At 51.1% G+C, this 27,637-nt stretch overlaps 1 protein-coding gene across 1 annotated transcript in view; it reads left to right on the forward strand.

The window, feature by feature from the left end:
• Positions 1 to 1,468: 1,468 nt before the first annotated feature.
• LOC123353780 (A.superbus venom factor 1-like) overlaps positions 1,469 to 27,637 on the forward strand; it is a 28,745-nt gene continuing 2,576 nt past the window's right edge. Inside the window, exons 1-13 of the mRNA XM_044995190.1 lie at positions 1,469 to 1,549; positions 1,977 to 2,189; positions 3,775 to 3,841; positions 8,639 to 8,725; positions 9,462 to 9,665; positions 11,649 to 11,724; positions 13,100 to 13,259; positions 14,771 to 14,866; positions 19,172 to 19,322; positions 20,797 to 20,960; positions 24,550 to 24,708; positions 25,910 to 26,060; positions 27,321 to 27,372. Coding sequence (XP_044851125.1) covers positions 1,992 to 2,189; positions 3,775 to 3,841; positions 8,639 to 8,725; positions 9,462 to 9,665; positions 11,649 to 11,724; positions 13,100 to 13,259; positions 14,771 to 14,866; positions 19,172 to 19,322; positions 20,797 to 20,960; positions 24,550 to 24,708; positions 25,910 to 26,060; positions 27,321 to 27,372 — 1,565 coding nt within the window. The 5' untranslated portion in view covers positions 1,469 to 1,549; positions 1,977 to 1,991. The remainder of the gene's footprint in view (positions 1,550 to 1,976; positions 2,190 to 3,774; positions 3,842 to 8,638; positions 8,726 to 9,461; positions 9,666 to 11,648; positions 11,725 to 13,099; positions 13,260 to 14,770; positions 14,867 to 19,171; positions 19,323 to 20,796; positions 20,961 to 24,549; positions 24,709 to 25,909; positions 26,061 to 27,320; positions 27,373 to 27,637) is intronic.

Consider the following 27,637-nt stretch of genomic DNA (forward strand, 5'->3'; position numbering starts at 1 on the left):
TTGAGAACAGCATAGCTCCATCCTCTTTGAAACTCCCTTTCAAGTAGTTGAAGGCTGCTATCAAATCCCCCCTCACTCTTGTCTCTGCAGACTAAATAATCCCAGTTCCTTCAGCCTCTCTTCGTAAATCATGTGCTCCAGCCCCCTAATCATTTTTGTTGCCCTCTGCTGGACTCTCTTTAATTTGTCCACATCCCTTCTGCAGTGGAGGGACCAAAACTGGATGCAATACTCCAGGTGTGGCCTCACCAGTGCCGAATAGAGGGGAATAATCACTTCCCTCGATTTGCTGGCAATGCTCCTACTAATACAGCCCAGTATGCCATTGGCCTTCTGGCAACAAGGGCCCACTGCTGTCTCATATCCAGCTTCTCATCCACTGTAATCCCCAGATCCTTTTCTGCAGAACTGCTGCTTATCCAGTCAGTCCCCAGCCTGTAGTGGTGCATGGGATTCTTCCTTCCTAAGTGCAGAACTCTGCACTTGTCCTTGTTGAACCTCATCAGATTTCTTTTGGCCCAATCCTCCAATTTGTCTAGGTCTGTTCGAGCCCCTGGCCACTTGTTCCCTCCTTTACCTTTCATGGAAGGTAGCGTTCTTGGTGGCCATTACATCGGCGAGGAGTGTGTCTGAACTAAAGGCTCTCACCTCCAAATCCCCTTATACAGTGTTTCATAAGGACAAGGTGCAGCTTAGATCGCACCGTAGATTCCTCCCCAAGGTGGTCTCCCAGTTCCACATGGGACAGGACATTTGTCTTCCTGTGATTTTTCCAAAGCCTCACATGAGCCCGCAGCAGCAGAGCTTGCACACGCTAGACGTTCAAAGAGTCCTAGCATTCTACATAGAGCACATGAGGCCTTTTTGCAAATCAACCCAACTGTTCGTGGCCACTGCTGGTAGAACGAAGGGCCTTCTAGTATCTTCTCAGCGCATCTCGTCCTGGATCACAGACTGCATTCACACATACTATGAGTTGGCTAAGGTTCCAGCTCTGACAATCACAGCCTATTGGACAAGAGCGCAAGCATCTTCGACCGCCTTTCTGGCGCAAGTACCCATCCACAAAATCTGCAAAGCAGCTGCTTAGTCCTCAGTGCATATGTTTACAGCCCATTATGCCATCAACCACAGGCCAGAGATGATATAGCAGTCAGCAGGGCTGTCCTCCTATCAACCATTCCTTGACTCCTACCCACCTTCAATGGTCAGCTTGGAAGTCATATAATTGGAACGGATGTGAACAAGCACTTGAAGAAGAAAAGATGGTTACTTACCTCTCGTAACTGTTGTTCTTCGAGATGTGTTGTTCACATCCATTACAATACACGCCCCCCTTCCCCTCTGTCGGGGTCAACGACAAGAAGGAACCGAAGATGGGGGGGTCAGGCCGGCAGGGTAATAAGGGTCCCACTCTAGGGGGCTCCTCTGTCATCCTGACAGGAGCTGCTAAGGGAAAAAGTTTTCAACGTCTGTGCACGCGACGTGCACGCACACCTAATTGCTATGGACATGAAAAACACATCTCAAAAAATAACAGTTACAAGAGGTAAGTAACCGTCTTCTCTTGCCTATTCCCAGCTTCTGGAAAGATTGCATGATATAGAAGGAGATTAAAAAAAAATCCCCTTCTGACTGCCATTCTCCTCTGGCTGGGCCTCAAATCTGTGAGTGGGTACCAGGTTCTGGGCTTTCTGCTGACTCACACCGGTAGCTAGACCAGGTGGGTCTCATTACTTCTACTCAGGAACACCACAGGCTGAGAGCCTCTCTGAGGCAGGACAGAACTAGAGGGGATTCTGAAGAGCCTCTCAGGAAGGAGGTCAGGATACAGTCACATGCTTTGTAAGTAGAGTCCTGTCTGTTGTTTATTAAGATTAAAGGCAAACTCCAGTCAGAGGGTATGATTTGGATCAATGCCCTACAGTGTCACGGTGTGCAGACTGCCTGCTCATGAATCTCTGTTCTCTTCTCAGGTCTGGCTGGAGCTGATGCACAACCCAGTTTTCTGCAGCGCATCCACTTCTGAGGCTAAATACCGGCAGATCCTTGACATCAAAGCCAAGTCCTCCCTGGCCGTGCCATTAGTGATTGTCCCTTTGCAGCTGGGATCTCACAACATTGAGGTCAAGGCAGCAGTGCAGGACAGTTTTGTATCTGATGGCATGAAGAAGAAACTGAAGGTTGTGGTAGGTATCAGGGGGCATGATATCTGCTGGAGGGCAAGAGGCTGGAGGCCAGATTGGCTGGCTTCTGGAATCAGTGCTGTCTCTTAACCTGTTAAATTAACACCCTGCATCTCCATCCCCATCTCACTTCCTCCCCTCCCCTGTGGCAATTACAGCAGGGCTGGGGCTGGCCTGGTTATCTTACACTCAGTCTTCTGAGCCGTCATATAAGGGCTAGTCTACACTTACCAGCCGGGTTGACGCGGTGAGTTCGACTTCTCGGAGTTCGAACTATCGCGTCTAATCTGGACGCGATAGTTCGAACTCTGGAAGCGCCGCGGTCGACTCCGGTACTCCACCACTGCAAACGGCGGTGGTGGAGTCGACCTTGGAGCTGCGGACTTCGATTCCACGGCGTCTGGACGGGTGAGTAGTTCGAACTAGGGTACTTCAAATTCAGCTACACTATTCACGTAGCTGAAATTGCGTACCCTAGTTCGACCCCGCTTCTTAGTGTGGACCAGCCCTAAGAGACCTAGGTTCAGTTCCTCAGGCCCAGGGTCTTGCTCCTTGGACCAGTGGATGCTGGAATCAATACAGACTCAGTGCACCCAGGGAGAACCTCATATCACTCGGCAGAGAGAGCTGAGCAAAGGAGCAGCATTGGTGGGTTGTGAAGGGCGTCCCATTGGCCTGTCCCAGGAGATCACTGTAATGCTGGGTGAGAGGAAGATCCTCCACTGAAGATCAGGGAGTAGAAAAGTCCTTCAGGAAGGTCACAGAGCAATGATGGAATTAACTGAGCTTCTCACTTCCTCGCCCTGCCAGACTCTGTAGGGCAGATTTATAAGAACATAAGAACGGCCATACTGGGTCAGACCAAAGGTCCATCTAGCTCAGTATACTGTCTGCCGACAGTGGCCAATGCCAGGTGCCCCAGAGGGAATGAACAGAACAGGGAATCATCAAATGATCCATCCCGTCTCCTATTCCCAGCTTCTGGCAAAAAATCCTCCTGTTCATCTGTAGTGGAATCAGTGGTGTTACGCTTGGGATGAATTTGGCCTAGGGACTTCTCCTTGGATGCATCCTAACCAGGATCCAAAACAAAAGGGGACGCTGCCTGAGGTTGAGGTCAGATTCCAGACTCATTGGGACGGAGCCTGATCTCAGTTTCACTTGACAGCTGACCAGGGGCGGCTCTAGACATTTCGCCGCCCCAAGCATGGCGTCATGCCGTGGGGGGCGCTCTGCTGGTCGCCGGTCCCGCGGCTCCGGTGGACCTCCCGCAGGCGTGCCTGCGGAGGGTCTGCTGGTCTCGCGGCTTCGGTGGAGCTGCGAGACCAGTGGACCCTCTGCAGACATGCCGCCGAAGGCTTTCTACCTGTCGCCCTCCCGGCGACCGGCAGAGCGCCCCCCGCGGCATGCCGCCCCAAGCACGTGCTTCGCGTGCTGGGGCCTTGAGCCGCCCCTGCCGCTGACTTCCAGTGGAGTCACTCCTGATTCATGCTGCTCACAAGATCAGCAAGTCGCTCACCTTTTCCTACTGCTCTTCATTGTCTCTGAATGCTACTGTGCTTACTATGCTCTTGTCGTTCCTTTCTAGCCGGAAGGGTTGAGGATGACCAAAACAATTATGTCTGTCCTATTGGATCCATCTACGAAAGGAGCAGGTGAGTAGCCACACTGCTTTGCCTTTACATGGCACCTCTCATCCTGAAGGTCTCAAAGAATTCCACGATCTGTATCTAAGGGTATGTCTACACTATATGATTACTCTGATTTTACAAAATTCTATTTTTGGCAACAGATTGTATAAAGTTGAGTGCATGCAGCCACACTAAGCACATTAATTCGGTGGTGTGCATCCATGTACCAAGGCTAGGGTCGACGTCCGGAGTGTTGCACTATGGGTAGCTATCCCATAGCTATCCCATAGTTCCTGCAGTCTCCCCTGCCCATTGGAATTCTGGGTTGAGATCTGATTGCCTGATGGGGAAAAAACATTGTCACGGGTGGTTCTGAGTACTTGTCATCAGGGCCCCCTCTCCCTCCCTCCTTCCCTCCATGAAAGCAATGGCAGACAACCGTTTCGCGCCTTTTTTCCTGGGTGAACTGTTCAGACACCATACCATGGCAAGCTTGGAGCCTGCTCAGCTCAAGACAGCAGTCATGAACATTGTAAACACCTCACGCATTATCATGCAGTTTATGCTGAACCAGAACCTGAAAAACCAGGTGAGGAGGAGGCAGCGACAGCAGCGCAGCGACGAGAGTGATGAGAACATGGACATAGAATTCTCTCAAACCGCGGTTCTCGGCACTTTGGAGATCATGGTGTTACTGGGGCAGGTTCTAGCTGTGGAACACGGATTCTGGGCCCAGGAAACAAGCACAGACTGGTGGGACCACATAGTGTTGCAGGTGTGGGACGATTCCCAGTGGCTGTGAAACTTTTGCACGTGTAAGGGCACTTTCATGGAACTTTGTGACTTGCTTTCCCCTGCCCTCAAGCACCAGAATACCAAGATGAGAGCAGCCCTCACAGTTGAGAAGCAAGTGGCGATAGCCCTGTGGAAGCTTGCAACGCCAGTCAGTTGGGAATCAATTTGGAGTGGGCAAATCTACTGTGGGGGCTGCTGTGATGCAAGTAGCCAAAGCAATCACTGAGCTGCTGCTACCAAAGGTAGTGACTCAGGGAAATGTGCAGGTCATAGTCAATAGCTTTGCTGCAATGGGATTCCTTAACTGTGGTGGGGCGATAGATGGAACCCATATCCCTATCTTGGCACCGGAGCACCAGGGTAGCCAGTATATAAATTGCAAGGAGTACTTTTCAATGGTGCTGCAAGCACTGGTGGATCACAAGGGACGTTTCACCAACATCAACGTGGGATGGCTGGGAAGGGTTCATGACGCTTGTGTCTTCAGGAACACTAGTCTGTTTAAACGGCTGCAGCAAGGGATTTACTTCCCAGACCAGAAAATAACTGTTGGGGATGTTGACATGCCTATAGTTATCTTCGGGGACCCAGCCTACTCCTTAATGCCATGGCTCAGGAAGCCATACACAGGCAGCCTGGACAGTAGTCAGGAGCTGTTCAACTACCGGCTGAGCAAGTGCAGAATAGTGGTAGAATGTGCATTTGGATGTTTAAAGGGTCGCTGGTGCACTTTACTGACTCACTCAGACCTTAGCCAAACCAGTATTCCCATTGTTATTGCTGCTTGCTGTGTGCTCCACAATCTCTGTAAGAGTAAGGGGGAGATGTTTATGGCAGGATGGGAGGTTGAGGCAAATCGCCTGGCCGCTGATTACGCACAGCCAGACACCAGGGCGATTAGAAGAGCACACCAGGAAGCACTGCGCATCAGAGAAGCTTTGAAAATCAGTTTCATTACTGGCCAGGCAGGCTACAGTGTGAAAGTTCTGTTCTCCTTGATAAAAACCCACCCCCTTGATTGACTCATTCCCTGTAAGCAACCCACCCTCCCCCCTTCGATCACAGCTTGCTTTCTAAGGAAATAAAGTCACTATCATTTAAAAATCATGTATTCTTTATTAATTGATTAAAAACATAGGGAGAGAACTGACAAGGTAGCCCGGGTGGGGTTTGGGAGGAGGATAGGAGGGAAGGAAAAGGCCACTTCAAAAGTTGTTGAATGACAGCCTTTTGCTTGGGCTGTCCACTGGGGTGGAGTGGCAGGGTGCATGGAGCCTCCCCTCGACCCCACGTTCTTGGATGTCTGGGTGAGGAGGCTATGGAACTTGGGGAGGGCGGTTATACAGAGGCTGCAGCGGCACTCTGTGATCCTGCTGCCGTTCCTGAAGCTCCACCAGATGCCAGAGCATGTCCATTTGATCACACAGCAGCCCCAGTGTTGCATCCTGCCTCCTCTGATCTTCCTGCCACCACCTCTCATCTCGAGCGTCCCTCCTGTCCTCACATTCATCCCTCCTGTCCTCATGTTCATTGGCATCTTTCCTGTACTTTGATACCATGTCCTTCTACTCATTCAGATGAGCTCTTTCATTGCGGGTCGACTGCATGATCTCAGAGAACATTTAGTCACATGTGCGTTTTTTTTGCCACCTTATCTGAGATATCCTTCGGGATGGAGGAGGGAGGCTTGAAAAATTTGCAGCTGCGGGAGGGAAAAAAGGGACAGAAATATTTTAAAAGATACATTTTACAGAACAATGGTTATACTCTTTCATGGTGAACAACACTATTCACATTACATAGCACATGTGATTTTGGTACAAGGTCAAATTTTGCATATTAATATTGAGTGCCTGCGGTTTTGGTGTTAGAGATCACAGATGCAGGGCCGGGCAACAGAATTCGGCTTGCATGCGGCTGTGGTAAGCCATTGTCTTTCGGCTTCTGCAACCTTCATAAAAGCAACACCCTCCTTTCCCACATACCAAGCAAAGCCCGTTGAGTGCTGTGGTTTTCGTGTTAACGTGCAGCAGCAGAAACCAAACTAACCCCCACCATCCAATTCTCTGGGATGATCGCTTTACCCCTCCCCCCACCACATGGCTGGTATCAGGGAAGATCCCTGCTAGCCAAACGCGAACAGCTCAGCGCCAATGCCCCCCCCCCCCCCCCGGCTTGGCTAACTGCAGGGAAGGATTTCTTTTCAGCCACAGGCAAACAGCCCACTAGGAACGGCCACCTCTGTCCCCTTAATTAAATTCCCATATTTCAACCAGGTTACCATGAACGATATCACTCTCCTGAGGATAACACAGCGAGATAGAGAACGGATGTTGCTTGAATGCCAGCAAACACCGGGACCATACACTGCCAGGCTTTGTCATGCAATGATACCAGATTACTTGCTACTAGCATGGCATGGTAAAGTTTCCTACCGTGGAGGACGGAATAAGGCTGCCCTGCCCAGAAACCTTCTGGAAAGGCTTTTGGAGTACCTCCAGGAGAGCTTCATGGAGATGTCCCTGGAGAATTTCCGCTCCATTCCCAGACATGTTAACAGACTTTTCCAGTAGCTGTACTGGCTGCGAATGCATCCCAAGTCCTCAGGGCAAATTAATCATTTAAAAATGCTTGCTTTTAAACCATGTTTTACATTTACAAAGGTACGCTCACCAGAGGTCCCTTCTATGGCTTCATGGTCTGGGATACCGCTTTGGGAGGGTTGGGAGGCTACATCGGTCAGGCTGAGAAAAAGATCCTGGCTGTTGGGGAGAATGGTGTGATGTGTGCTCTCCGCAAGCTTGTCCTCCTCCTTCTCCTCATCTTCCCCGTCCGCAAAATCCTCAGGCATGGCTGTGAGTAACCCCTCATCAGAATCCACAGTCAAGGGTGGGGTAGTGGTGACAGTCCCCCCTAGAATTGCATGCAGCTCAGCGTAGAAGTGGCATGTCTGCAGCTCTGCCCCGGACCTTCCGTTTGCTTCTTTGGTTTTCTGAAATGCTTGTCTGAGCTCCTTAACTTTCACGTGGTGCTGATATGAGTCCCTATTGTGGCCTCTCTCCATCATGCCCTTGGAGATTTTTTCAAATATTTTGGCATTTCGTCTGTTGGAACATAGTTCTGCTAGCACGGAATCTTCTCCCCCTACAACAATCAGATCTAGTACCTCCCATACGGTCCATGCTGGAGCTCTTTTTCAATTCTCAGACTGCATGGTTACCTGCGCTGATGAGCTCTGCATGATCACCTGTGCTGATGAGCTCTCCACGCTGGACAAACAGGATATGAAATTCAAAAGTTTGTGGGGCTTTTTCTGTCTACCTGGCTGGTGCATCCGAATTCAGATTGCTGTCCAGAGCAGTCACAATGGTGCACTGTGGGATAGCTCCCGGAGGCCAATACCGTCAAACTGCATCCACACTAACCCTAATTCAAACTGGCAATGTTGATTTCTGCGCTAGTCCCCTCGTCATGGAGGAGTACAGAAATCGATTTTAAGAGCCCTTTATGTTGAAGTAAATGGCTTTGTTGTGTGGATGGGTGCAGAGTTAATTCGATTTAACGCTGCTAAATTTGACCTAAACTTGTAGTGTAGATCAGGCCTAAGTGAGGACATTTCTGTTTCTGGAGCCCATGTATCTAACCCAAACCCTTAACTGGATCTGCAGCAAACTTCCCTGAAAAATTCTACCCTGGCATCCGATCGTGCGTGGGATATTTCAGAGGGATTGGTTTAGTGTTGGCTGAGATGGAGGTCAAAATCAGGCTCATCACAGAAGACTAGAATCGGCAATATGCAGAGCAATTCAGCTGCCACTGAAATGCAGCCTCCTCTGCCTGCCCCGTATTCATAGCTTCCTGATTCTCATCTCAGCTGCCCCCTCCCTCCCTTTTCCCTAGCACATCAGTGGATTGTGCAGGTCTCTCTATGAGCATTGTAGGGTATAATTCAAGAACCAGCAGCAAAGCTCAGCCAGCTGGATGGATGGCATTTCAGTGTCTCTTTTCCTTGCCCTTCCTTTTCAGGGGGAGTCCAAGAAGTGAAGGTGAAAGCGGCAGATATAGATGACATGGTTCCAGACACAGAATCGGAGACCAAAGTCAGCATCCAAGGCAAGGGCCTCTGATTTGAAAGTGTTTTATGCTTTAGAAACAGAGTGAAGGGAGCAATGAATTCTTCTCTGGTAGCTACACTCACAGGAGGTGGACCGATTACCCACTTGGTTCTGTTACAACTGTCTACGTGCACTATTGAGCATTAATGGCCAAGATAGAGGAAGGTCATTGTCAGCGTGTGGCTAAACAAGGTGCTGACAGGAGAGACAGGTGCACAGAAATAAGGAGCACCCAGGGGGCAGCCTATGTCACTAGACAGGATGGCCTAGTGGTTTGGGCCCTAGCTTAGCTTAGTATTTCGGAAGCCTGAGTTCAAGATCTTGCTCTTCCACAGATGTCCCTGGTGACTTTGGGCAGCTCTCTTAGCCTGTCTGTGCTTCAGGTCCCCACCTGTAAAATGTGGATAATAACCCTTCCTTTAACCTCAACCAGCAAGGGCTGGTGCTTTCAGAGTGGGAGTGTCCAGGTTCTATCCCCACCGCTGGCAGAGCTGGAGTGAAGTACCTAGGAGGGCTTGGTGAGAAATGCTCAGAGCATTGTAGGAACTTTGTCAGCACACAGGGCTGAGATCAATTTTTGCTGGGATAGGATCTGACTTTCATGGGGTTTGGGTGTGCTCAGTACCATGCAGGATTGAGCTGCCACTGCCCGCAGAGAGGTCTGTCTGTCTCTCTGTCCCCACCAGCACCTGCTCTCCCTGCTTTAATTCACACAACATTATTTCCTTGGCCAGGAAACCTGGTGACAATGATTGCCGAAAACTCCATTGACGGGGCCAACCTGAAGCATCTCATTGTGACGCCGTCCGGCTCTGGGGAAGAGAACATGATCGGCATGACCGCCCCCGTCATCGCCACCATCTACCTGGACAGCACCGAGCAGTGGGAAAGGATCGGGGTGGAACGTAGGGCCGAAGCCATCAAGTTGATCATGCAAGGTAAGTACTTCTCATGCCAGACAGCAAATCCCTCTTCAGGCTCGTGTTAGGGACACAGGCCTGGCCCCGAGGTCCATCTAGCCCAGTAGCCTGTGTCGGAGAATGGCCGGTACCAAATGTTTCAGAAACCTCACGTTAAGCACATTGGGCAATAGATAGAGAGCCCAGGGATCAGGCAGCTGGCCTGGCGCTCAGGGGATACCAGTTCAGTTCCCTGCTCTGCCACAGATTCCTGGTGTGATGTTGGGCAAGTCACTTAATCTCTCCGTGACTCCATTTCCCCCTCTGCAAACAGGGAGAGTCTCAGTGCCCTGCTGCACAGGGGGGGTTGTGAGGGTAGATGGCAGGAGCTCCGCAAATTCCCACCATCACCTGGAGCGTGGCCCTGCTTCCACTCTGCCCTTCCCCACAAAGCTCCTCCCCTGCTGGGCCCACCCATGCTCTGCCCCAAGGCCCCACCCCATTAGGATTCTTCCCCCCCAAGGTCTTGCCCATCCTCCACCTTTTCCCACCCCCATTCTGCCACTCACTCCTCTCCCCCACATCAGTCACCCATAAGGCAGGGAAAAAGTGGGAGGGACCTTGTCCCCTTGGCCCCCATTGTTCCGGTGCCCCTGGTAGTTACAATGAAGAATGTGAAGCACCCTAATACTATGGGAATGGGGGTCAAATAAGACCCTAAAATAGAGAGAGAATCTGCCTCCCACTTTAGGTCTCCTTTTAGAGGTTGGTTTAAGACCTGAAGCATGAGGTTTAATATCCCTCCACCAGTGTACACCGGCATTAGTCATTATAACTATGAATAGACCTTCCTATGCAGACAAACGCCCAACTCCGTTTTCAGTCCTGATGGGCTTTTGGACTCCTGTTCATTAACATAAGAACATAAGAATGGCCCTACTGGGTCAGACCAAAGGTCCATCTAGCCCAGTATCCTATCTGCCGACAGTGACCAATGCCAGGCGCCCCAGAGGGAACAAACAGAACACGCAATCATCAAGAGATCCATCCCCCGTTGCTCATTTCCAACTTCGGGCAAACAGAGGATAGGGACACCATTCCTGCCCATCCTGGCTAATAGCTATTGATGGACCTGTCCTCCATGAATTTATCTAGTTCTTTTTTGAACCCTGTTATGCTCTTGGCCTTCACAACATCCGCTGGCAAGGAATTCCACAGGTTGACTGTGCGTTGCATGAAGAAATACTTCCTTTTATTTGTTTTAAATCTGCTACCTATTTGTTTTAAACTATTGCTGGCCTATGGCTATTGTGTGGGGAATGAGATGGTCATGGGGTGGAGGCCATTCACCCACAGTTCAAATCCATTTCAGCACTTGGTAGCAAGGAAGGATAGAGAAGCTCATGACCATTGAGAGAACTTGGTAGGTTTCAGCCTAGCTCCTGAAGGAACAGGTGTCTCTGTCACTACACCATGGCCCCCCTTGTGGGCTGCCTAAATTAGGCACGGAATCCAAACTACAAACATCCCATCATCCATTAAGCTTTTACAATATGGGGAAACTGAGGCAGACAGTGACTTGCCCAACATTGCATCACGCAGTGAGTGACAGAAGTGAGAACTGAACCCAGGAGTCCTGACTCACAGCACCTTGCTCCAAACACTAACCCACCCTCCCCTCCCGGAGCCTGGCATAGGACCCAGGCATCCTGCCTCCCAAGTCCCCATACATTGTAATCACTTGGCCCCACTCCCACCCCGAAGGGAGGATTCATGCTGGTGAGGAATGGGGCAGTGCCCATGCCAATCGGCTTCCCCACCAGACGGCTTTCTGCCTTTGCTTCCCTTGAGTTGTTGTGCTGTGTCCCTCCTGAGAGATACCTGCAGAAAAAGGGAGAGCCACACAGCTCAGACACCAGCGGCAGGGGTCACAGCTCTGACTTGGTTTGCCTTACGCATGTAAAGTCCTCATTAGACGCTCGCCAGACATTGCACAGCTCCTTCTTACTCTCCCTGTTTCAGGTTACACGCAGCAGATGGCTTACAAAAAACCTGACTTCTCATACTCTGCTTTCAAAGCCCGGCCATCAAGCACTTGGTGAGGACAGTGGGTTTTCTAATGCACCCTCTTGCTCAGCATTAGCCTGATCCTACACATGTAATTTGTGAGCCAGAGCAAGTCAGTCTCCAGCCCAGAACCAGAGGGCAAAGGTCAACACACACAATGGGAAAAAATTCCCAATCCAACTCCCACAGATGGTAATGGAACGACGCCCAAAGATGAGACAGGCACCTGGCAGGATTTACAAAAGCACCTAAGCAGAGTAGGGGATTAATTCCCTTTGAAAGTCAATAGAAGTTTGGTGCCTAACTCACTTAGGCACTTTGGAAAATCCCGCTGGGTACCTATTTGCATCTTTAGGTGCCTAAATACCTTGTAAATGTGGCCCCCAGTGATTTCAGTGACAGGTCAGTGTGGGTGAGCGGATGGCTTGAGAGATTGGGAATGAATAAAGCGAAGATTTAGTCATGGGTATTTTTAGTAAAAGTCATGGACACGCCACAGGCAATAAACAAAAATTCACGGCCCATGACCTGTCCATGACTTTTACCAGAAATACCCCATCAGGGTGTCACACCCCTGACTAATGCTTAGCTGCTCTTAGGGCGCCCCTGCTCTGGGAGTCCCCGGGGTGCCGTTGCACTGGAGGATTCCCAGGGGCTGATGGCTGGCTCCTGCTCCGGTGGTGGGGGCTGACTGCATCCAGTTGCCCACTGTTCCAAGGCCTCTGGGGACTGCTCTCCGACGGCCTCCGGGGCTGCTCCCTGGCTGCTGCTCCAGCCGCTGCTCAGACTTCCCCCAGGGTGGCCCCTGGCACTGCTGCTGCTCAGGTGGTCCCCAGGGACACCCCCGGGACTGATGCTCGGATGGTCCCCTGGGCCAGCCACACCAGCCGCTGCATCTGTGGAAGTCACAGAAAGTCACGGAATCCGTGACTTCCACAACCTCCATGACAGACTCGCAGCCTTAGTAATGAACTCCAGGTCCTTTCACTTTAGCTGGCTAGTTTGTAGCTGGCTCAGACTAACCGTTACCATCTTTACAGCTGTTCACTGGCTTGTGTGAAGATGAGTTTGATGACTCTCTGGTCCAGTTCCCAGTGGCCAGCTGCCCACAGCGGGCCCCCAACCCCACCATCCTGGTCATACTGCAGGCGGCGAGAGCTCGGCACATCTCAAGTAGAGCCAGCCGTAATAGGGAGCAATGTGTAGATGTGCTTTCTGGACAAGTGGTGACATTTTCCCTAGCTCCTGCTCACTCAGGTTACCATAAACTGACCCACATGAACCTCACTCCATTTACTGCTGTAAAATGTCTCAACTGATACCTGAGTGCAGACGGTCCAGCTTTCACACTGAGGGCAGTTCTGGGAAGGCAGGAGTGATCGTGATGTGATTGATTCTGCCCTCAGGCTGACGGCGTACGTGGTGAAGGTCTTTGCCATGGCTAAGAAACTGGTGCCCATTGAAAACCAAGTTATCTGCGGGGCAGTGAAATGGCTGATCCTGGAAAAGCAGAAACTGGATGGGGTCTTCCAAGAAGATGCCCCCGTAATCCGCGGAGAGATGGTTGTACGTGTTTCCTTTGACTTTTACACACCAGTCACTACCCACCTCAATCATCACAGCAACTTGTTGGTTCATAATTCAAAGGGACGTCTTACTGGGCTACATCCCAAAGTCTGTGCTCACGCAGACTGATCTCCTCTCTCTCTCCCGGTGCAGTTACATTGGCAGCAGTGAATGGAGATTCAGGCCCAATGGACCAGAATGTATCTATTTAGTCCTTAGTGGACTTCATGGAGTCTTTGGCATTTCTCCCTTTTTGGGGGTAAACATTCTGCTGGGGGTAGATCATTTTTGGTTTTGTTGTTGTTTGGCGTTTAGGACTGAAAGGGGGGTCATTGTTGGAGTTAGGGGTGTCAGGGTTGGGATTAGGGGTGCCAGGGTTTAGGGCGTGTCAGTGTTAGGGTTTATTAGGTAAAAGGGGGTGTCAGTGTCAGGATTTAGGGGTCTCAGTGTTAGGGTTTAGGGTAGAAGGGGTTGTCAGTGTCAAGGCTTGGGGGTTTCAGTGTCAGGGTTTAAGGTGTAGAAGGGGGTGTTGGTGTCAGGATTTAGGAGGCATCAGTGTTAGATTTTAGGGGTCTCAGGGTGGGGTTTAGGGATTTTAGTGTTAGGGTTTAGGGATTGAAGGGGTGTCAGGGTTTAGCAGAGGTGCTGGAACTAGGGGTGCTGGAGGTGCTGCAACACCCCCTGGCTTGAAGTGGTTTCCATTATATACAGGGTTACAGTTTGGTTCAATGGCTCTCAGCATCCCCACTATAAAAATTGTTCCAGCACCCCTGGGGTTTAGGGATGTCAGTGTCTGGGTTTAAGGGGTCTCTGTGTTAGGAATCTCAGTGTTAGGGTTTAGGGCAGAAGGGGGTGTCCATGTCTGGGTTTAGGAGGTGTCTATATCAGGGTTTATTAGATAGAAGTGGGTGGGGTTAGTGCCATGACTGTTGTTCTCACGGTTGAAAGACATCTCCAAAGGGGATAGTTTTGCAGCATTTACTAAAGATGCTTAGGCTCTGGCCTGGTCTGATCTCCCCTGGGCATTGGTTCCCCAGCTAGCTCCCCTCAACCGAGAATGCCTTGTCCACGCCTCTCATGCGCTTCGTCCTGGGCTTAGTGACTTGCATTGCCCCAGAGGAGTGCAGCTGTCTTGGTGCTTCACAGGCCAAAGTTTGGTTTTTGATGTCACTGGGCCTTGATCCATTAACTCACGGGAAGCTGCCTGGGAGCTAGTGGCAGGACCTGAGCACCGGCCTGGTGAGCTAAATTCTCTCACACTGGTTTAATACGAAGCATCTCTATTGACTTGGATGGAGTTCCTCCACACTGATAAAGGAGTAACAGTAACTGAGATCAGAACCTGGCCCAGCTATAGGTCTGGCCATGACTGAGAGTCCATTCTTGGGTAGCTTTCTAGGAAGCATATATTCTGCTATAATTTCCTATGCTGAGGTCCTAGGATTAATTCTTTCTTTTCATGGTACTCGGGGGACTTTCTTATCCCAAATCTGTCCTTTGCTCCCCTTTAGGGAGGGTACAAGGGTGCTGAGCCTGATGTCTCTTTAACAGCTTTTGTGCTGATTGCATTGGAAGAGGCCAAGGACATCTGCAAGGATCAAGTCAACGTGAGTATCTCTGCACCGTAGAGTCACTTCTACGTTCATACCCAGGTTTTCCCATCTTTCCAGCCCCTATGAACCACACCCCATGGTGTTATGCTTATAAGAAGCACATGAGATCTTTTTCAGGGGAAAAGGCAATACGCCACATTTATTGAAGATACAACAATTAACATACGCATTCAATCACACACCACACACACACACTGACCCGCCAGTCAATGTTATAGTTATCAGTCCAGAGTCCGGATCAATCTAGTGGCCAGCTAGGTTGATCCCTGCTACTCAAATGAGTTTAGGGTAGAAAACTGGGAGGAAACTGTCCTGGTTGATGTGGAACTGCGACACAACATTTGGGAGGAAGGCCGGATTGGGCTTGAGCTGAACCTTGTCCTTATAAAATACGGTGTAAGGCGGCTCTGACATTAGGGCCCTCAGCTCAGACACCCTCCGGGCTGAAGTTATCGCCACCAGGAACGCGACCATGTAAGAAAGAGCAGGGAGTATGTTGCTAAAGGGTCAAAGGGATGCCCCATGATGCTCCGGGGAAGTCTTGGAAGAACGAACCCAAAGTTTCATGGCACCCCATTTATATAGTGATTTTCCTTCATTGGGACCAATGAGTTCTTCTTTGAGTGCTTGCTGATATCAAATCCAGTTAGGTGTGTGCATGTGCTGCGTGCACGGCTGTCGGAAACTTTTCCCTAGCAGCTACCCATCAGACTAGCTGGGGAGCCCCTGGAGTGGCACCGGTATGGCGCTCTATATACGATCCTGGCGGCCCGACCCCCCTTCAGTTCCCTCTTACTGCCTGTGATGGTTGTTCGAACAGTGGTTTCTTTCTTGCAAGTGGTCCACTAATCCCTGGCTCTTCTGCTTATCTTTGTATATAGTTACCCGTTGTTAGTTAATTGTTCTCTTCTAGTTGTTAATTGTAGTCTTTAGTGGTTGGGGGGGGAGTTCCCCTTCAATGAGTGCCCCTTGGGGCTCCAGGGCATGCAGTCCCAGGGCTTCAAACCCTATAGCTCCTGTGCCAAGCCTATGCCTACGGGCAACCCCCATGACTCCTGTCTCTGGTGTCTGGGAGACGCCCATCAGGCAGATAAAAGTGCAAGATCTGCAAGGCCTTCAAACCTCACACTAGAAAGGAGAGGGACACTCGTTTAAAACAACTCCTCATGGAGTCAGCCCTCTGTCTGCAGCAGGACCCGGCCCTGAGTGCTTCGGTGCAGAGCACCCCTCCAGCGGTGCCGTCAGCAGCACTCCCAGGGGTCGGCGGTCTCCCAGGGCCCAGAAGCGTTCCGCTCAGCACCGCTCCCACTCGCCAGTTGCCCACAAGAAGCAGATCAAGGACAAGCCTCCACAATGGCCTGATTCAGAAACCGTCGCCTCGGCAGGGCACGTTGCAGAGCATGTGCCTAAGGCCAACAGACCCTCTAGTTAGGCTCAACCCCCATGGGCTCTCGTCTCTCCAGGAAGCCCAGCACTCCTGGACTCCCCACAGCTGCAGGTGGAGGAGGTGATGCTACCCTCCACACCAGACACTTCTGGGGCCGCTAGGGGGCTTATAGAAATGATGGCTCCCAAGTCTCCAGTCTCAAGGCCTCCATTACCCCAAAGCCAAGCACCTTCAAGAGGCAAACCCACTATGTTTGGGCCATCTACCCCCCGACCAGGATCTCTGCATCGCTCCGAGTCCCGGTGCCGTACATATGCCCCGTGCCTGTCTGACTCGTGGCACTGGTCTGACTCGCGGCACCAGTCTCTCAGCCCCGACCCTCGGAGCTGTTTCTGTTTGAGGTGGTCATCAGCTAACAAGTCATGGTCCTGCTCAAGGTTCAGATCCCAATCTGTGACCTCGCAGCAGCGCTCGCATCGACCTCAGACTGCACTCCCCAGTCATCGCTCGACGGACCAGCACTGCTCTACATAGCGGTACCACTCTGTCGTAGCACCGCACCCCATCTCGGCACTGCTCCACCTCAGGATCCCTCGCAAAACCCAGATCCAAGCCCACCCCCACTGGAGGTTACACCTGGGGCTTGGGACGAACCAGTCCCAGAAAATCCAGAAGCCGCCATGGAACCACTCCTGCCGGTAGCGTCTTCCTCATCCTCTCCTGACCAGGGCCACCCAGATGACGGGGCAAGTGGGGCAATTTGCCCAAGGCCCCGCAGGGCCCCCAGCCCCTCATCTGCCTTCCCCCATCGCCTCAGCGCACCACATCAGGAGCGGCCCTGGACAGCGCTGCAGCGGTGTGGCTCCGGCAGGGCCTGAACTCCTCCCACTGAGTCAGAACCGCATGGTAAGGGGGCGGGGCTGCGAGTCCCGGTCCCACTGGAGCCACGCCACTGCAGCGCTGTCCAGGAGCCAGGGCAGCTTTCATGACGTGTATTTACACTTGTTATGACTTCGCGAAGGTTCCTCCATCTATTATTACGGCTCACTCCACCAGGGCTGTCCCCTCTCTTTTATAGTGAGGGGGAGCCAGCTGACTGCGGCTGTAGCAGTACGGCATGAGGACAGAGGCAGTCATCTGTAGGGTGAGGGAAGCGGGGCCTAGTGGGCAGAGCACTGGACTAGGTTTCAGGAGACTTGAGTTCTCATCCCACAACAGCTGAGGGACCTCAGGCAAATAACTTTCCTACTCTGTGCCTCAGTTTCCTTTTCTGTAATTTGGAGCTAAAAAGACTGACCTCCTTCGTAAAGCGCTGAGGAAAAGTGTGATATAAGAGCTTGGTATTATTAGATCTTGGATCCCGGTCAAACCAGCATGAGTGGCACATGGGGACGACACTACCCTCTCTCATCCCGGGGAGGCTTGCTCAGCCACTGTACCATTCGTGGGGCTAAACGGAGGACATCCTCCAGAATTGCCTCCATCTTTCTTCTTCAGGCTTGCCAGTCCTACATTTTCTCCATATGCACTTTGTCCTCCTGTCCACTGTCTTTCCACTATTTTCTTGGTCGTCCTCTTTTTTTCTGCCTGTAAACGTTACTCTCAAACGCCTCCCTAACAAAATTCCCTTCACAAGTGCTGAGTTTTATTTTTCCCAATGGATGCTCCACCCCTGCTCTGCCCTGAGGCCCTGTCCCCACTCCGCCCCCTCCCCTGAGGCCCCATCTTTGGTCCGCCTCTTCCTGCCCCTGCTCCGCCCCCTCTCTCAAAGTCCCCCACCACCAGCCTGCCGCTCCCTCATCTCCGTCCCCTCCCCCAAGCGCCTCCCAACAGTTGCTTGCTAATCAGCGGCCAGCCCCGGGGGCTTGATCGGCGGCCAGCTGGGGCAGAACCACTGTGGCTGGTGGGTGCTGAGCACCCCCTATTTTTTTCCATGGGTGCTTGAGCCCCAGAGCACACACGGAGTCGGCACCTATGACTCTCTTCATCCCCTCTTTGTACGTGCCCACCACATCACCTCATCCTCCTCTCTTGCAGCTTCTGTCTGATACCACAGACCAGGGCCAGATTTTGGGGGCAGGCAATCCAGGAAACCGCCTCGGCTGCTGGACTTGTGTGGGGGAGTGCTGGGCTCAGGGTGCTGTTTTTGTTGTTAGAGACAAAAAGGACAATTGATGTTTCCGGTATTCTGTATGTGGAGGAGTCATTTTTCACTAACCTACTAGAATGTTCTGGATGTATAAGCTTTGTTTCTATAAGCTTAGAGGAAACTTTTTATTTGCTTATATATGGCATGAATAAATACAGATTTACAGCTCCTAGCGTGCAAATTTATCATCTTGTACAACAGGGATAAATCATACATACTAATCATGCATTGAAGTCGTGAAATGGGCTACAAATGCAATAAAAAATAAGGTATTCAAAATTTAACAAATAGAGGATGGGACCCCAAAGACACTCTGAGGTGCTATTTTGGCTAGGGCCGGTCCTGCCACAGACACTGGTCTCACTCCTGCTGACATTCTGCATGTGGTCCAGAAATGTCCCCTTTCGCTGCCCTCAAATATCTCACTTCTATGTCTTCAGCCTCCTCTGTATATCACCTGCACAAAATTCACTGTGAAATTAAATAAAGCTGGAAGCCACTTGAATTCGTAATGTGTTAATGTAATCCACACACCTCCTGGTGTGGTGTTCTGTCCCATCTAGTGACACTGAGACCACGTAGAGAGAGCTTAATGAGTCTGCTCTAGAGCCTTCAGGCTTTTAGTTCATGCACTAGAGGCTCATGCATTTAGCTCCAGAGGTCCCATGTTCAATCCTGCACCCCTCCTCGGCATTAACACTACCCGAAACCTCAGCCTAACCAACGAGTTTGATTTTCTTCTGTTTTCTTTGTCACCTTCTAGAGGTTGGAAGTCAGCATCGGCAAAGCCGGTGACTACCTAGCCCAAAGGTACCAGTCTCTAACCAGACCGTACACTGTGGCTCTTGCGTCCTATGCCTTAGCCATGGAGGGGACACTGGACACTGAGAAGACGCTCATGAAAGCTTCGACAGGTAAATGAGTGCGTCTTATCAAGTACTGGAAAGATGTGGCCAAGTCAGGATGGGGTTCAGGGAAGAGAAGCAAAGGAGGTTGAAGAGGGATTAATTTATGAGGAATGAATAACGGGCATAGATTTGTTCCTTTTAGCCAGATTTGAGATTGATCAGACTGGGTATAAATCCAGAGTAACTCTCCTGGGTTGAGTGGACTTATTCCAGATTTACACCAATGTGTCTGAGATCTGGATGTGGCAGAGATGTATGGTATTACTTGACCTCAGGAGGAATCTGAGAGCTCTGTACGTATATCTAAAAGATGTAAACCCCAAAGATAAAAAGAGAGAAAAAGGTGGCTCAAGAGGATGTAACTAGATGAAACTGAGCAAAGGATATAGAATAATATTACCCGCAAAGAAAATGGAGTTTGCCCCATTGTTTGGGATAGTTAAAACAGGGCAGGACAAAGCTGTTGTCTAGATATAACAATGTTGTGTTGAAAGGTGCCAGGTGGGTGTTTGATCCCCAAACAGTCACAGACCTTGGCCATGTCTACAATGCAGGGACTAGAGCGGCAAAGCTACGGTGCTGCAGCTATCCCGGTATCACCCCCTATTGTAGACGCAGACTGCACCGATGGAAGGGGTTTTCCATCTCTGTAGGAACTCCACCACCATGATCAACGGTAGCTAGATCAACTGAAGCATTTTTCCATTGACTTAGCTGTGTCTGCACTAGGCATTAGTTTGACATAGCTATAGCACTCCGGAAGTGGGTGTATGTGCAGATGTTTCACATGCCCTGAGTAACACAGCTATCACGATCTAAGTTTTAAGTGTAGACCAGGCCCTTGTTCAAGTTAATGGGTGTGCCAGGCACTCTTTCAGACTCAGTGGAAGGAACAATCAAGACTCTTTCTGTAGTAGACACAGCTAAAAACAATGTAGGGACTCCCAAAGGCACACCGCAGGTCAAGAGCTAAGTCATGTGGGCTGAGAGGTTTCCCTGACGGCAAACACAGAGGCTAGCATGTTGGTTTTGCACCCTGTGCGTTAGAGGCAGAAACCAGCTGAAAGCCTGGAGAAGTGTTATGAAACAAGCAGAGAGACATTGCTTGTTGGGCCTAGAACTCACTTCAGAGGCAGACTTGGGGGTTTCTCAGCAAGGAAGTTGCCTGCTGCTGGTTTCTCTCAAGCTCAGGGAAAACGGGACTTTCTGTGCATTTTCGTAATCAATCAGGTTTACACCAGAGAACGTACCAGAGGCCTATCACCAATTCCTCATCCTAATTGAAACAATCCTCCCAAGACCCCAAATATTGGGTAGCTGCTCACCCCTAAAAGGGGCAACAATCAGTTCAACTTACAGATTCTCCATGCAGAAAGTTGGGGAAGGTGTCAGGTGATGGTATGGTCTAGTCAGACCTGCTCAGAATAAGTGGATGTCCTTGGGGAGAGTCCTTTAGCTCGCCTTCTTTGCTGCTGCCTAGGGGGAAATCGCTGGGAAGAGCGGAACGCCCGCACCTTCAACATTGAGGGCACCTCGTACGCCTTGCTGGCCTTGCTGAAAATGAAGAAATATGAGTTGGCAGGTCCCATAGTCAGATGGCTGAGAGAGCAGAACTACTATGGAGGGGGCTATGGATCTACCCAAGTGAGTATGATCCTTATAGTCCCGGGTATCCTTCCAAAACTGTGTTTTGTGGGCAGCTCTCCCATCGGAAGGGATGGGATTCTGATCACTTGCGTCATTGTAGAAAGCCCTGGAGAATGCCCAGTAGAGAACACTCCTGCATTGCCTGGGAGATGGGCAACGTGACCTATCAGGTCTTTGCCATTGTTAACCTAAGGCAGAGACCAGCACAGGAGTATGACTGAATCTTCTAACTAGAGGCTCCATCCTGCCAAGGTGATGGGTGCAAGCACATGCTTCTCTTTAAGATAGTGAGTTTTCCTGGGGAGTCAATGGGCCTTCTCTTCCCATGGGCAAAAACACACACGCATCTGGACTCATTCTAGCATTTGTTGTTTTTTGGCCATTGGTCTGGAGAGAGGGTACCGGGTGTGCAGGACCAACGGACTGAGTCCAAATGACAAAGCCATGGTGGATCATGACTAATCTGAATCAATTTGTGTTTTATCCACCTCTAAGTAGAACTGTAAGGTTATGTTTTTTGGATTTTTTATTAAACTGTGCTTACACAACCTACTGGAGAGGATAAAAGCCCTACTGCTAGTGACAGCTAAATAAAGATGGAGAGTCCTCAGATATCCCTCCCTTCCCTGGAGTACGGGGGCTACTAGGAACTTTAGGGTCTGTCTGTGTCCAGCAGCCTCAGTAGAGAAGCCCCTTTACTTTCCTTGCTACTGAGTCTTGTCTTTTCTCTACCTAAAATGATGCTACAAGCTTGGTTGGGAGTGGTCTGTATTTCTGAGTCACAGGCCATGTGTTTTATCCCTAACATTGTTCTTTGTGTGGCATAGATGTCTCTATATATGTAACCTACACACCTCCTGGGTATGGTGCTATGTTCCCTGTAGTGGCACCGAGACCACTTAGAGAGAGATATTAACGTGTCTGCTACAGACTTAGCTAAGGGCCACATGGCTTTTAGCTCATGCAGGAGAGGCTCATGCATTTAGCAAGAGGTCCCGCATTTGAGTCCCAGACAAGCCCCCACTTGTAATACCGATAGACCTCAGTTGTCGGTGGGTGGGATCGAACTCATTAATCTCTCTCATCTGTCCCCTCAGTGCCACTAGAGGGGACAGAGCACCACACCCTGTGGATGTGTGTGGGTTACATATACATGGAAGGAGCCACTATCTTGCTGTGCTCTGTCCAGCTGCCAATTGGCCCCTGTTAATAGCTAGGAGCGAAGGGAAGCTAATTAACCATGCACAATATATTTATTGACCATGGGTTCTAGTCCTGGCTTGGCCACTGGCTTCCTGGGTGACCCTGGGAAAGTTACTTCTTCTTCGAGTGATTGCTCCTATGCATTCCATTTAGGTGTGCGCGCCGCGCGTGCACGGCTCTTGGGAAGATTTTTACCCTAGCAACTCCGGCGGGCCGGCTGGGCGCCCCCTGGAGTGGCGCCGCTATAGCGCAGGATATATACCCCAGCCGGCCCGTCCGCTCCTCAGTTCCTTCTTTCCGCCCGTGACGGCCGTTGGAACAGTGGAGCACAGCTTAGCTGACCTCCACTTCCCTAGCTACTCGTAGTTTTTCTCGTTCTGTTTATAGTGGTAGTTAAACCTGTTTGTTTGTAGAATAGTTTTTATTTTACAGGGGTTGGGGTTTATCCCCTTCCCCTCACCCGGGGCCGGGTCCGGTGCCCGGTCCACAGGGTTTTCTATTGCTCGGCCGGCCACGAGCCGCTGCCGACAAGAGATCTTCTCCTAAGTGCCTCGAGGGATCTTACCTTACAGATAAGTGCCGCGTTTGTGAGGCCCTTAATCCGTGAACAAAGGGGAGCGGGGCTTTCGTTTTGAACAGCTCCTGAGGGAGGCAGCTCTTGCTCCTCCGCTCTCGGCGCCGACCGCTAGTTCGTTTTCACGGCGCGCTCCCTTGGCACCGGACCGCCGGTGCCGCCAAGGCCTCATGGCACCGCCGTCACCGACGTACCCTCGGCATGGACCTCTCTCCTGGAGGATGAAGAGTTACTCCGGCCAGGCAAGAGCCGTTGAGTCCGGTGCTGGAAAGCTCCCCGGTACGCACCGTGGTCGAGCTCGCCCGGAAGCTGCGTCCGAGCCGCCTGCTCCGCAGCCGAGCGCTACGCTCAATCGGAGCGCCCGGCACCGATGTCTGCCGCGGCACCGACAATATCCGCACCTTTCACTCCGGCCAGGCAAGAGCCGTCGAGTCCGGTGCTGGAAAGCTCCCCGGTACGGACCGTGGTCGAGCTCGCTCTGAAGCTGCGTCCGAGCCGCCTGCTCCGCAGCCGAGCGCTACGCTCAGTCGGAGCGCCCGGCACCGATGTCTGCCGCGGCACCGACAATATCCGCACCTTTCACTCCGGCCAGGCAAGAGCCGTCGAGTCCGGTGCTGGAAAGCTCCCCGGTGCGGACCGTGGTCGAGCTCACTCTGACGCTGCGTCCGAGCCGCCTGCTCCGCAGCCGAGCGCTATGCTCCGTCGGATCGCCCGGCACCGATGTCGGCCACGGCACCGACAATATCCGCACCTTTCACTCCGGCCAGGCAAGAGCCGTCGAGTCCGGTGCTGGACAGCTCCCCGGTACGGACCGTGGTCGAGCTCGCTCTGAAGCTGTGTCCGAGCCGCCTGCTCCGCAGCCGAGCGCTAGGCTCCGTCGGATCGCCCGGCACCGATGTCGGCCGCGGCGCCGACAATATCCGCACCGTTAACTCCGGCCAGGCAAGAGCCGTCGAGTCCGGTGCCGGAAGGCTCCCCGGTACGCACCATGGTCGAGCTCGCCCGGAAGCTGCGTCCGAGCCGCCTGCTCCGCAGTCGAGCGCGATGTTCAGTCGGATCGCCCGGCACCGATGTGTGCCGCGGCACCGGCAGTATCCACACCGTTAGCTCTGGCCAGGCAAGAGCCGTCGAGTCTGGTGCTGGTAAGCTCCCCGGTACGGACCGTGGTCGAGCTCGCTAGGATGCTGCGTACGAGCCGCCTGCTCCGCAGCCGAGCGCTATGTTCAGTGGGACCGCCGGCACCGATGTCTGCCGCGGCACCGTCAATGTCTGCACCATTAACTCCGGCCAGGCAAGAGCCGTCGAGTCCGGTGCCGGAAAGCTCCCCGGTCCGGACCGTGGTCGAGCTCGCCCTGAAGCTGCGTCCGAGCCGCCTGTTCCGCAGCCGAGCGCTATGCTCCATCGGATCGCCGGCACCGATGTCTACCGCGGCACCGACAATGCCCGCACCATTAACTCCGGCCAGGCAAAGGCCGTTGAGTCTGGTGCTGGAACACTCCCCGGTACGGACCGTGGTCGAGCTCGCTATGAAGCTGCCCTGTGCCTCCGTTTCCCCATCAGCAACATGGGAATAAAGATCTTGTACTGCTTTGTAAAGTGCTTGGAGATCTACTGATGAAACACATTACAGAGGAACCAGGTAATATTATTATATAACCCTTTGCCTGCGTGACATCCAGTGGACCCTTGGTGTTTTCTTTCATTGTATTTTTGGTTCCTCTTCCTTAAGAGTCAGTTTAGAAGCTGTCAGATGTTCAGCGCAATAGGACAATACGGTGTAACCCTCTTGTCTTTTTCCTGGTGTTCTAGGCGACCATCATGGTGTTCCAGGCTCTTGCGCAGTACCAGATAGACATTCCGCAGCACAAAGACCTGAATTTGATCGTTTCTATTTTCCTGACACATCATTCTAGGCCTATAAAGTACAGAATCTCAAATGAGGACGCTCTAGTGGCCAGAACAGCAGAGGTATCGTGCTTCTCTGTGTGATTAGTACAGATCACTAATTATAGAGAAAGGGGATTTGATTAGAGCCTCCCATCCAAACCCTTTTGGGAGGGGGAGGGGAATTCATATTCCCGGCACCAGATCCAAATGCATTCACACTTTTGACTCAGATTTTTAAGACCAGAAGGGACCATTATGATCATCTCGTCTGACCTTCGGCATGACACAGGCCAGAGAACCTCACCTACTAATTTCTGCATCAAGCCCATAACTTCTAGCTGAGGTGTGAGGGGTCTCTTAGGTAGATATCCAGTCTTGACTTAAAGACTTGAAGTGATGGAGAATCCACCACATCCTGTCAGGCCCTAGGTTCTAGGCAGTCAGGCCTGGTGGCTGGAGCCGGCTGGAGCGTCAGGACTGGGCCAAGGGCAATGCTGAAATCAGGGTCTGGGGACAGGCCGTGGGTCAGAATCCACAGACAAGCCAAATCAAGATTGAAGTCAGAGTTCGGATGCAGGCCAATGGTCAAAGTCAGCTTGGAATCAGTCCGAGGGCCTGGGGGGCCAGGAGGCAGATGTAGGCTGGAGCGGGGCAGGAGCAAGGTCAGAGCAGGGCACAGAGGAGGCTGAAGTGGGCTGGAACAAGGCTCGGGCATGGCTGGGGCAGGAACAGGAACTGGATCAAGGGCAGGCCAGAAGCCTGGGGAGTCTGTAACACTGCAAGGCCGGAGGAAGGTCCCTGGCCGACTAGTGCTGTTGTGCAGAGTAACTCTCAGCTCTGATGGGGACAATGAAATACTTGTGCCTGGGGGTCATCTGGCCTGAGCCCTGACCAGGGATAGTCACTGCAGGCTCCGTTGGAGGGGTGAGTCACCGCAGCTGAGTGAGCAGCCCTGGGCTGGATGAGGTTTGCCTCACACATCCTGAGGTAAATTGTTCGAGGGTTTGTGACCTGGAGTGTGTGGTTTTGAGCTGAATCCAGAAGTAGGAGGGGATGGGTTGCTATCTGGAGATCAAAGAGTTACTGCCTGGGAAGTAACCTTTTTTCTCCTTCATGCTATCATCTCTGCAGAGTCCCTCCAGCCCCTCCGGGCGAGTGAGTGTCAATCTCACCACCTTCATTTTCTTCATTAGCTTCATTTGCCCTGTCTTTAATTAATAATAATAATAATAATAATAATGATGAAGTACAAAAGAAAATTAACCCTGGATTAATTTTACAGCTCAAATGGAATGAAGACTTCACTGTGAAGGCAGAAGGAACTGGACAAGCAACAGTAACAGTAACAATAATTTATAACGCAAAACGAAAGGAAGATGAATCTCAGTGTAAGAAGTTTGACCTGAGGGTATCGGTCGAAGAAGCCCAGGGTGGTAAGTAACCACCTGTCTTTTCTCTTCTGAAGCTTGCTCTCAATCCTCAGATCATGGACAGCAGCGGATTTACACCAACCAACCACCATCTCTGCAATCACATTCTTAACTTTGGAAAGTATTTTTGTGAAGCTTCTTCAAACTCTCCCAGTCCCCAAGTCCTACAAAATTATACCCATAGGGCAGGCACTAAATAATATTTCCAGCTACTACATGTTCTAAGTTGCAACCAATGCAGGGTCCTTCTAGATGAGGGAGCAGATGCTGTCTTCTCTTATCCTGGCACTTGTTAGCAGCATAGTTGGAGCATCAGATGTGGATGGGAACACGGGCCGGCTACTCTGGGTATTGTCTCCCTCTAAAGCAGAGATGAGCCCATGCCAGGAAGTCTGGTTATAGACCCAAACTTCCAGTGCACACATTTCCAGACAGCATGGGTGTAAAATCAGCATGGGACAGAGGTCAGGATCTTCAGCAGCCAAAACACAAGCCTCTGTGGCTTGGTCTAAAGGAGCAACTTCCTTTACCTGGGAGTAGCTGATTGTTATAATTGCTAGAGCTGGCCAATAGTGGGAGATATGCTGGTCTAATGCGTGGTCATATGATAGAGGGATCCAGGATTTTGGCACTGCTTTTACAGAAATGGGAGCCAGCTGTAAATTGTTCTTAACTTTCCCAGCTGTCCAAATTCACACCCACGAGTTCTCATTGTTTCAGTCTCCTCTTTCTGCTAACCCTAGACTGAAGGCAGCACGTGAGCTGATTTTCAGTGGCACTCACACTACCCACGTCCTGGCCACTGGTCCAGGGGCTCTGCATTTTAATTTAATTTTAATTGAAGCATCTTAAACATTTTAAAAACCTTATTTACTTTACATACAATAGTTTAGTTATATGTTACAGAAAGAGACCTTCTAAAAACGTTAAAATGTCTGACTGGCACGCCAAACCTTAAATTAGAGAGAATAAATGAATACTTGGCCCACCACTTCTGAAAGGTTGCTGACCCCTGCCCTAGACTGTATTTCATTTGTGCCACTCAGCTGGGAGAGGCTTTTTAATTTGTGTGCCAGGGACAGGAAGAGTTATTTATGGATTGCTGGAGGGGAGGAGAGGTTTATTGAGGGATTTTTCACACCTACTCTAGGACCTGTTTGATTACTAAGCCATATTAGTACGCCTAAAAAACAAAAGAGGGTTTATCTGTCAGGAAATTTACACTGAGATATTAATTTATTTTGTCTCCTGCAATGTTTCCAGTTAAGAAGCCGGATGGAGCGATGCGTTCAGTCTATATTAAAATCTGCATCAGGTGAGAACAATGCCTTTTAATGACAGATGATAAATAGATGAACCGATGCAGGGGGTAGCTTGAGAATCCTGGGCTATGATTTTTTTCCATGGAATGGGTAAAAAAGGTATAATTAAGCAACAGGAGCTGGTGGAGCGATCGCAAAAATCAATGTTCAAGTGATGAATTCTGATCAAAAGGGTATTTTCTCTTCTCCTCATTAGGTTCCTCGGTGTGGTTGATGCCACAATGTCCATCATCGATATCTCCATGCTCACTGGCTTTC

The sequence above is a fragment of the Mauremys mutica genome, chromosome 20, assembly GCF_020497125.1.
Source record: "Mauremys mutica isolate MM-2020 ecotype Southern chromosome 20, ASM2049712v1, whole genome shotgun sequence".
Classification (NCBI taxonomy): domain Eukaryota; kingdom Metazoa; phylum Chordata; order Testudines; family Geoemydidae; genus Mauremys; species Mauremys mutica.